This window comes from Sinocyclocheilus rhinocerous, unplaced genomic scaffold (assembly GCF_001515625.1).
Source record: "Sinocyclocheilus rhinocerous isolate Xijiao unplaced genomic scaffold, SAMN03320098_v1.1 scaffold76, whole genome shotgun sequence".
NCBI lineage: Eukaryota > Metazoa > Chordata > Actinopteri > Cypriniformes > Cyprinidae > Sinocyclocheilus > Sinocyclocheilus rhinocerous.
This window is the reverse complement of record NW_015632724.1, coordinates 34,237-43,556: the sequence shown is the minus strand read 5'-3', so window position 1 is coordinate 43,556 and position 9,320 is coordinate 34,237. Positions and strand designations below refer to the sequence as shown.

Here is a 9,320-nt window from a genome sequence, read left to right as displayed (position 1 = left end):
TATCCAAAGTGACTTACAAATGAGGACAATAGAAGCAATCAAAACCAACAAAAGAGCAATAATATGCAAGTGCTATATTAGTATATTATTATAGTGTTATATTTCAATTTCACAAAGAAACGTGCAGCATTTTGTTCAAGCAATAATAAAAGGACACATTTTGTTTATAATTTGTCTTAAATCTCATTTTGTAAAAAAAAATAAAATAATTGTGAATCGAATCGTGAGTTGAGTGAATCGTTACAAACCTAGATTTTATATCACTATTCAAGATAGCCCGTCGGGCAGTGCAGTGATACATTTTGGTAGCCCAACTGGAAAACACAATAGCGATTTTGCGAGCCCTGTATTACAGAGTTATAGTAATTTGATGGATAAATATTAACACCAGAAATGTAGTCTGTACTCATTAATATAATATTAATTATTTTCCGCATGTGGACTTTGTTAATAGTTGCATTTAGTTGCTGTTTTACGCAAATAATGTGATATTAATGTGAACAATTCATTATGGATTACCTGTGAACACTCTTTCTGGGCACATAATTGTGTACATTTGTAGGTGCTAGTGTTGGGTTCGAGTCCACCTAAGTCGAGTCCGAGTCTTTAACCAATCGAGTCCGAGACAAGTCCGAGTCCAAAATGGGCCGAGTCGGACTCCAGTCCGAGTCCCAAACAGCCGAGTCTGAGTACAATGAAAATCTATCATTTATTAGTATCTCATCTTGAACAGGAGCGCTTCACAAAAATTAACCGAAACTCAGCGAATTGGGTTTACCACAAACACAACATTTATCCATTATTTTGATTTTAAATCCAAACATTGTTACTTAAAAGGCTTTTTCAACATTGTGATTCTTTTTTTACACAGTACAGTAATACAATCTTTCATCAATTATTCAATGCTTTTTACTTTTGCATCTACTTCTAGATTTATATATTAAGTTGCTAAAACAAAACATTTAAACTACTTTTCTTACGTTATCACAAACATTCTAAATTAAAACTTACCATTGACAGAAACGGTCAGCTCTACTGCCTTTTCTTTTGCATTTAAATCTTTATTACAAGCAATCCTGCGGTTCATAAAGAACTTTATCTAAGAACTTTATAATTATTGCCTTGTTTATCTAAAAGTGCTCTTTTACTTTAAACCTAGCCAAAAAGCCATAGCCTATGTGTTGACTGTGAAACACAGTAGACTTTAATTATATGCATTTATGATGTAATTACTACATTTTTGTGTCAATGCATGATCATATTTACCACAAACAATGCGCTGTTACTTTAATTCAGCGCGTGAGGCGCAGCAAAAATGGACTCGGTGGGGAAAAGATCTCTGCACTGCTGTAGACGCACCACTCCTAAACGCACTGCCAGACCGCAACCGTGTGTGCAGTGTGAACGCTTTAATCCGTTAACATGTGCGCGGAAAAAATATGCACCACATACGCACTGCAAACAAAGTAATGTGAACCTGGCATTATGTGTGTGCGCTGCGAGTGTGCATGAGTGCACAGTCTCCAGGAGAGCACGCGAGCGTTGAATGATTTAAACACTGGCAAGAATTAAAAAGAAAAAAATGCAATTTATAAACTTTAGTGACGATGCAACACTGCCTCGATAGTGCAAGTGAGAATTCCTGTGTCAACTGTGCAGCACGCAGCTCACTTATAGTGCAGACGCGATGTGATTTGAAGACATTTGCATTTTGAGAGAAAAAGAGAGCGCGCGCTGTGATTCACTCACGCTGTTTGTGAAATTGTCTCACAGAAACTTTTTCAAATTACTTTATAAGTTATTTAATGAAGAAATATGAATTGTACCTCACCTAAAGCATTATAATTATTTCACCCGAGCCGGACAGTGACTGAGACGGCGCCGCTGCATGTCATGCCAAACCTCTCACGTGACGGCAGGCGCGTCGTCAGCTTGAGATCGGTTTTATGAGATCTGCCTTTTTAGAGACTGCCGATCAATCATCCCAAAGTGATTATCGGCCTATTGTGATCGGTAGCCGATCAATCGGAGCACCCCTAATTTCTTGTCATGGTGATCGTCCGATACCGATTCTGATGCTTCAAGCTTTATATATACGGTTTCATCGGGCGCACACGCCTGGCTTCGTTGAATAAACATGAGCACGTACTGCACGTTTAAAAATCAAAACGAGGCGCGGGTGTTTTTAAATCACTGTATTTCTGAATGTCATTTTCATTTCATCTTGCGTGTTATAGGCTATGCCTGATAAAGCAGCGTTTGTGAGCTCAGCTCTGCTTTGTGTACAGCCGTTACTGGGGAAACCTCTGTTTCTCCCGATTTAAAGCACCTCCTGCTGGCAGAGAATGATTTGCGGGTGGATAAAATAAATCATAAATGATGCAAATATTAAATACATTTTTTTCCAAGAGGCAGACGATTTCGTGTGCGTGTTCGTTCGCTTGATCGGGAAGTTGCAGTGACAGAAACGGTGACATTCCAGATAAAGTTTGAAAGGAGTAAACCCTGTGCTAATGCTATTTAGTAGGCTAATATGGCCAAAGAAGATATTTTGTTTTATAAATAAACGTTCATTTAGCAGCCCACGATCAGCGTGTTATGTTACCATTATCCCTTACGGCTCCGACGAGGTTTTGTTTCGTCCTCCACGCTGTGACAACTCACAAAAGACTTTTTAGCCAAGCAGCGCGGAGAGCCACTTCAGGAACTTGCCGCGGCTGGCTGATAAACACAAGCACTTACTAGAGCGACCGCGATCAGCTCTGGTGGCCGTGGAGCCGTAACATGCCGCAGACGTGTGCAGTGAGGCGCAGATCAGCTCTAACATCACTGAATCTGCTGTTAAAAATGAACCATCCATTCATCATATCATCATGCAAAACATACACGACAAATAGCAAATTTTTCATTGTTTTTCGAAACGTCATAGCATTTCCACACCTGCGATGACATGACTGCAGCGCCAAATAATTTATGTCCCCACGCATCATGTACGTGGTCACGCGTTGATGTCATCAAATTGCGATCGGTTCGTGAGATCGGCCAAGTTAGTGAGTACCGATCGAGTCATAAAATGTGATTATCGGCCGATGCCGATCGATCGGAGCATCCCTAGAAATTATATAACTAAATGATATAAATTATGTATATGAATTATATAACTATAAGTTTAAATAACTCTTAATTACAGATTTAGGTTAAATAAAGATGTCAGTCTTTATTTTTCTTTTCTTTAGGAAACAAATCAAAGAAAAAATAAACATTCTACTGTTCCTAATATTCTGTATGTTGCTCAAAAACAAAATATATTGTGTTCAGCATAAAGTATTTATTTTTTTTTTTTTTACCCAGTCATTTAAAAATAACACATTTTAGAGCTGTAATGACAATACCGTGATACCGTGAAACCGTGATATTTTTGCTTAAGGTTATCATACCGTCAAATTCTCATACCAGCCCTTGCCTAGACATGATAAATATGTCTAAAGAAAGCTTTAAATTACTACTTAACGAAATAAAACAAATCAAAAACAAAAAAATCTTTCATTATAATCATAATCAGTAAAATGGAAACTGATCTCTAAAGGTGCGTCTAATGTGGAGATGGCGAGTCAGGATCGGCAACTTCATCCTTGCGACACCGACTCAGCAAACACTAGTTTATTAGTAAATAATTCTAATATCTCCTTACTATTTCCCCCTGACATTAATGGTAATTACTTTTGCCGCTGCTTTGTGGCAATCTTAAGCCTATTGCGTGCATTTGAACTCCGAACTGTTCAGCTGTGCTGACGGGACAATAAACACAGTCGAGTCGCTCTTGACAGTCGCGGTAGCAAGGTCTCGTGTTGTTTCCACCAGCGCGGCAATTTTTTTTTCATCACTAATTGATGGATTTCTAAAATATAAAAATAAGGAGAAGCCTAAAACAGTTCTACGTTACATCTGGTCATTTTCCCTCTCGGTGGCCCCTGCTTGGCATCTCATCATCTTTTCTACACTGCCTTTACCATTAAAGGAAGAAAATTCTCCTCTTTGCATGCCGATCAATCCTGCAAAAGCAGAAATGGACCAAAGCTTTTGAGCAACAGCACCTGTGAACCTCTCCAAATAACACTGGATGAGATTAGTGTTCCTTGAGTGCACACAGCCTAGCCACTGTTTGGATTCGGCCCCAACACAGAGGCGTAACTTTAGAAGACCTGTGCTTGGCTGCATGTGTGTTTACTATATGAAAACCAGTTGCATGGTTTCCATGTGACACCTTTTTACACAAAAGGGATTGTCATGTATGTATTATTCATTCAGAACAGATCCCACATGGTTGTAGCAGCATTTGGAGAAGAGATTAAATTGTTGATTTAAAGAATGTGTTCGTTAAAGGTCGGGTGGAGTAAATGGTTTTCGCTGATCAATGGTACATGGCATGCTTTGTACATAAAGCTGTTCAGACCACAACTCTGGTTTATTTGCTTTAAAAGCCAGTGGTGGTTAACTATTATCTTGGTTAACTTTTCCTACACTGTAACATAAATACACATTCTGTCCTGTTATATAACAGACATGGGTTTTGATGTCATAAAGCAAATTTCGTTCCTCCACCATCCTCTTTCCTGTTGTAGATTTGGCCAGAGGAGAACTGGCCCCCCGACTGAGCCTGGTTTCTCCCAAGGTTTTTTCTCCATTCTGTCACCGATGGAGTTTTGGTTCATTGCCGCTATAGCCTCTGGCTTGCTTAGTTGGGGACACTTCATTTCCAGCGATATCGTTGACTTGATTGCAAATGATTGCAAAGATACTATTTAAACTGAACTGAGCTGGATTATGACATCACTGAATTCAATGATGAACTGCCTTTAACTGAAAAATTAGTGTTTACTATTGTCACTTTGCATTATTGACACACTATTTTCGTAATTAATGTTGTACAGTTGCTTTGACACAATCTGTATTGTTAAAAGCGCTATATAAATAAAGGTGACTTGACTTGACTTGACTTGACTTGAGGCATCCAGATCAATGTGGGCCTGCTGACATGGGTTAAATCTTTGTAGGCCCAGAGGCTCTGAGGGCCTCAGTCCTGGCTCTAGACTGCACACTTCCATCCAGAACTCACAGCTGCTTTGTGTTTAAGAGGTCATGCTTGCAATATCTCCCACCTGGGCTACAATTCAGGACGCTCTCTACCCCTCGCACACAAGCTAACACGTATCAATACGTAGAGACCTACTCATTCTCTTGTCTGATCTTGTTTTTAGAGCACTGAGGAGTCTGGTGAAGAGACCCTGCCATGCGTGAATACAAGCTTGTGGTGTTGGGCTCTGGCGGCGTGGGCAAATCAGCCCTGGTAAGTGCAGTATACCATGTCATCTTCACCAAACCTCAGAGTAGCTAGACTCTCAGCCAAGCAATGATGTGATCCACAGTAATGATCAGTAGATAGATGATCAGTAAACCATGGCTTTGGTTTTTTCTGATTGTCATTTGGTTCTATAGCTGTAAAATCAGGATACCGGCTCAACATTGTGATGTTTGTCAGCCATTTGCATTGGACGATGGATGCGTCTATCGGCCCAACCCTAGTTGTATCTGTTAACATTAGTTAATGTACCATGAACTAACATAAACATTTTTATTAACTAATATTAACAAATATTAATAAATGCTATAAAAATATATTGTTCATTGTTAGTTCATGTCAATGCAAGATATTTAAAGTGTACTGAATATAGTTGTATACTTGTAGTATACAAGTATACTTGCAATAATTCCACTTTAGAGACAATCAAATATACTTCAGTATAACTTTGGACTTCAGTTGGACTTCAGCACTACTTCCGCACGAGTGCATTAAGCACAAAATTAGTTGTTCCAATTTAGCAGACTTCAAGTATACCAGTTCAATATACTTAAAGTACTGTTGCAGGGTATTTTTATTAAAGGGGACATAACACACAGTTTCGACCAGTCTCATCTTAATCTTGAGTAGCCACACAGAATGCGCTTTTGTGTTGACAAAGATGCGATGCGGGCAGTGGAATAGGAAAAAATTTAGGAAGATGGGGGTTTAACTTCTTTTAACTTGAGAGCAGTGTTTTTAGAATACCGTTTCTTGCATGAGATGCTGCAAGAGAAACGAGCGCAACAGTCAAACACGTCCATGTTTACATAGAAAAAACAATGCAAAAGCAGCATAATCGGATAAAAACCTGTAAAGAACTACTACTGTATGTCTGAAATTTCATGTTTGCATCATGGTGACAGGCTGAAAGCTGCTGTTCATTGTTTTTACAGCACAATTATAGTTAATAATAGTCTACTGGTGTTATTTTGAATTTGAATTACCTTGACTTTAGAGAGTTTTTTTAAAGCATTTTCCTTGTATTATTTTTGAACATATAATATGTATAAGACAAGTTGTAATTGTAGTTCATGCATCTTTTCTGTAAAGATATTTAACAAGTGATTTGTTTAACATTTACATCATGTTGACAACTTCATGTTAACCCTCTAGTTAAATTTCTTTAACTAGAGGGTTAATAAAAAAAAGTTACTTGAATCATGTAGTAGTTACATTTTCAAGTTGACTAGTTAAAAATCGAGAATCGGTCAATATTTTAAAAAAAAAAAAAAAAAACGTTTTTTTTTCCCAGAATTTATTTGTTTTTTTTTGCGATATCGCCCAGCCCTACCCCACATACAAAAACACACTTCTTTGTAGGGATGTATGATATTATCAGACCGATATCCGAATCGGCCGATAATGGCTTTAAATGTACATATCGGCATCGGCCCGATATGAAAAATTATGCTGATATGTCTTGCCGATAAGAGGAATGCGTTAACTCACATGTGCTCAGGGTGTGCTAGTCAACAGTGTGACTCATTTTTGAAGCAAAGTTTTGCCAGATGTAGTGTTGTCAAAAGACCCGGTACTTCGGTACCAAGTCGGTACTAAAAAAATGAAAACGTTACGGTACCAGGATTTTTTTTAAGTACCGGTGGTACCGAGTACCCGGTCAACCCGGTTCTTGATGCGCTATCCGAAAGGTGCGCAGATACGCTCTCTTCATAAAAGCACTGAGACGTGACTACCTCAAAATGAGGAAACACACCAAACTAACAAAATGCTTTAAAGACACCCAGATCAAATGAAAGAGTTCAAGCAAGTAAGTTTCATTTTAATTTTTAATATTTAAATCTCAGTGTTTCCCATACATTGATTTATTTGTGGCGGCCCCCCACAATATCAAAACTGACCGCCACAAATAGATTTTCCAAAAGACTTTGACTTCGTTGAATAAACATGAGCACTGCACGTGTTAAAGTCGAAACGGGTGTTTTTATATCACTGTATTTCTGAAGGAAACCGACTGTCTTCAGAAAATTATGGATGTCATTTTCATTTCATCTTGCCTGTAATGCCTGAGCAGCGTTTGTGAGCCGAGCGCTGCTTTGTGTACAGCGTTGTACAGCGTTACCGGGGAAACCTGATCTCTCGCGCGCTACAAGCGCCTCCTGCTGGCAGAGAATGAATTTGCAAACAGAGTCTATGTCTGTCAAAAGTCTATGGGAAACACCGCTTCTGTTATGAATATTATTCAATATTTTAATTTGAACGTCGGATTGCAGTGAACGCTGTTATTAGAGTAGTTCATCGTTAGCATAAGCGCGGCTAACGCTAATATAATGAGCATTAGAATGAAGTTTCTTTATTAACTATTTAATGCTCCTATAACTTTTATTAGGGTAAAAAAAAACAGGAGGACATGATGATATTTACTATTTTTACACACCAGAGGCTTTTAAATGAATTATGAATCTAAAATATGCGTGTTAGAGAATGTACTAATGGTTAACATTGTTTGTGCCATATCAAGTCAGAAAAGCAGTTCTGGGCTTTTTTTTTTTTTTTTTAAGCTAACTTTAGTTGTTATTCTTGGCTGAAAAGCTATAGAAGGTTTTCAAAAGTCCTTTAAAATTGAAAAAAAATGGTCAAAATACATGGGGGAAAAAACTCTGTGTTCGGTATTCAGCCTTTGGCCCTGTGTTTAATTTTGTTTGGTTTCGGCTTCAGCCAAGAATTTTCATTTCGGTGCATCCCTACCGAGAACCGTGGATTTTCACTGGTATTGGTACAGAATACTGAAATTTTGGTACCGTGACAACACTAGTTATGTCGTTTTGCGCACTAAACTGTTTCCTTGATCTTAATTAAATGATGTCATTACGTTGCTGTCTTAATGCCAGCAAATCACTGCATTGCTGATCATGGTTTCGAGTATCGATATATCTGCCCTTTCCACTGAACATGACAACACAAAGTAATCTCAGACAACTTGATCCAGATATTTTAATCAAATCTGCTAACTTGTTTGAAGAACCAAATTAGCCAGAGATCAGTTATCAGGATTAAAGGTTGCACTAAGCAATATTTGAAAAAAGTTTTTGATCACAGTGTCAGACCAAGTCCCAAAACACACTTGCTGCCAATCAGCATTAAGGGGCGTGTCTAGTAATGATAGGGAGAAGAGAGCGCTCAGTGAGTGCACAGGACGGATATTAGATCAGATCGACTATAGATAGCAAAAGATGGCAGATTAAAAAAATTAAAAAAAGGAAAAATTCAGAGAAACAAAACATTAAAAAGAGGCGTTACGATCATGCAAGAGGTAGGTAAACAGGGCTTAAAATTAACACTTGCCAAGCGCCAAATGCGAGTAAAAATCAGCGTTGGCGAGTATATGTAACAGTGTCAGTCGCCAGTTGGCGGGTAAAACTTTTACGAAATATAACAATGCAATGTAGTGAGAACAACAACCAGTTTTTAAAGAGATTCGCTGTTTCTGACGTAAGCGAATAAAATCATCTTTTCCGTAGACAAGATCATCGTGATTGGTTAGCTGTTCTGTCATAACATAAGCAACAAGAGCGAATCAAATAATAGGATACAAACAAGCTGATAAGGTCAGAGAGTCAGAGTAGAGTGATGGCCAGCTTGCCCCTAGACACGGTTCTAATAACTTTTACCTGAGAAGATATTGCTGCTTCATTTCGGAAGATTAACTTTTCCCCTCTTTATTCTACATAACCCGAGAATGTGGCGACGCGACACATACCTGGGGTTACGCCGCCAAAACAGTGCAGTGAAGTAGGCTATAGTTTAAAAGGTTGCTCGTTCAGCTGTACACAGACGCTGAGCCGCTTTAGACAGCGCACCAGTAGCGCTTCAACGGACGAAAACACACAATTATGTCAAAATACGTGGTTTTGGCGAGTAACCTCGTAAACGTAGTCTTAAATGAGTTATAAAGTCTTAA

The 9,320-nt window shown here is 38.5% G+C and overlaps 1 protein-coding gene across 1 annotated transcript in view; it reads left to right on the top strand.

Annotated features, from left to right (window-relative positions):
• The window catches only part of rap1ab (RAP1A, member of RAS oncogene family b), a 29,298-nt gene that overhangs the window by 7,866 nt on the left and 12,112 nt on the right, over nucleotides 1-9,320 (top strand). Inside the window, exon 2 of the mRNA XM_016555977.1 lies at nucleotides 5,259-5,347. Coding sequence (XP_016411463.1) covers nucleotides 5,291-5,347 — 57 coding nt within the window. The 5' untranslated portion in view covers nucleotides 5,259-5,290. The remainder of the gene's footprint in view (nucleotides 1-5,258; nucleotides 5,348-9,320) is intronic.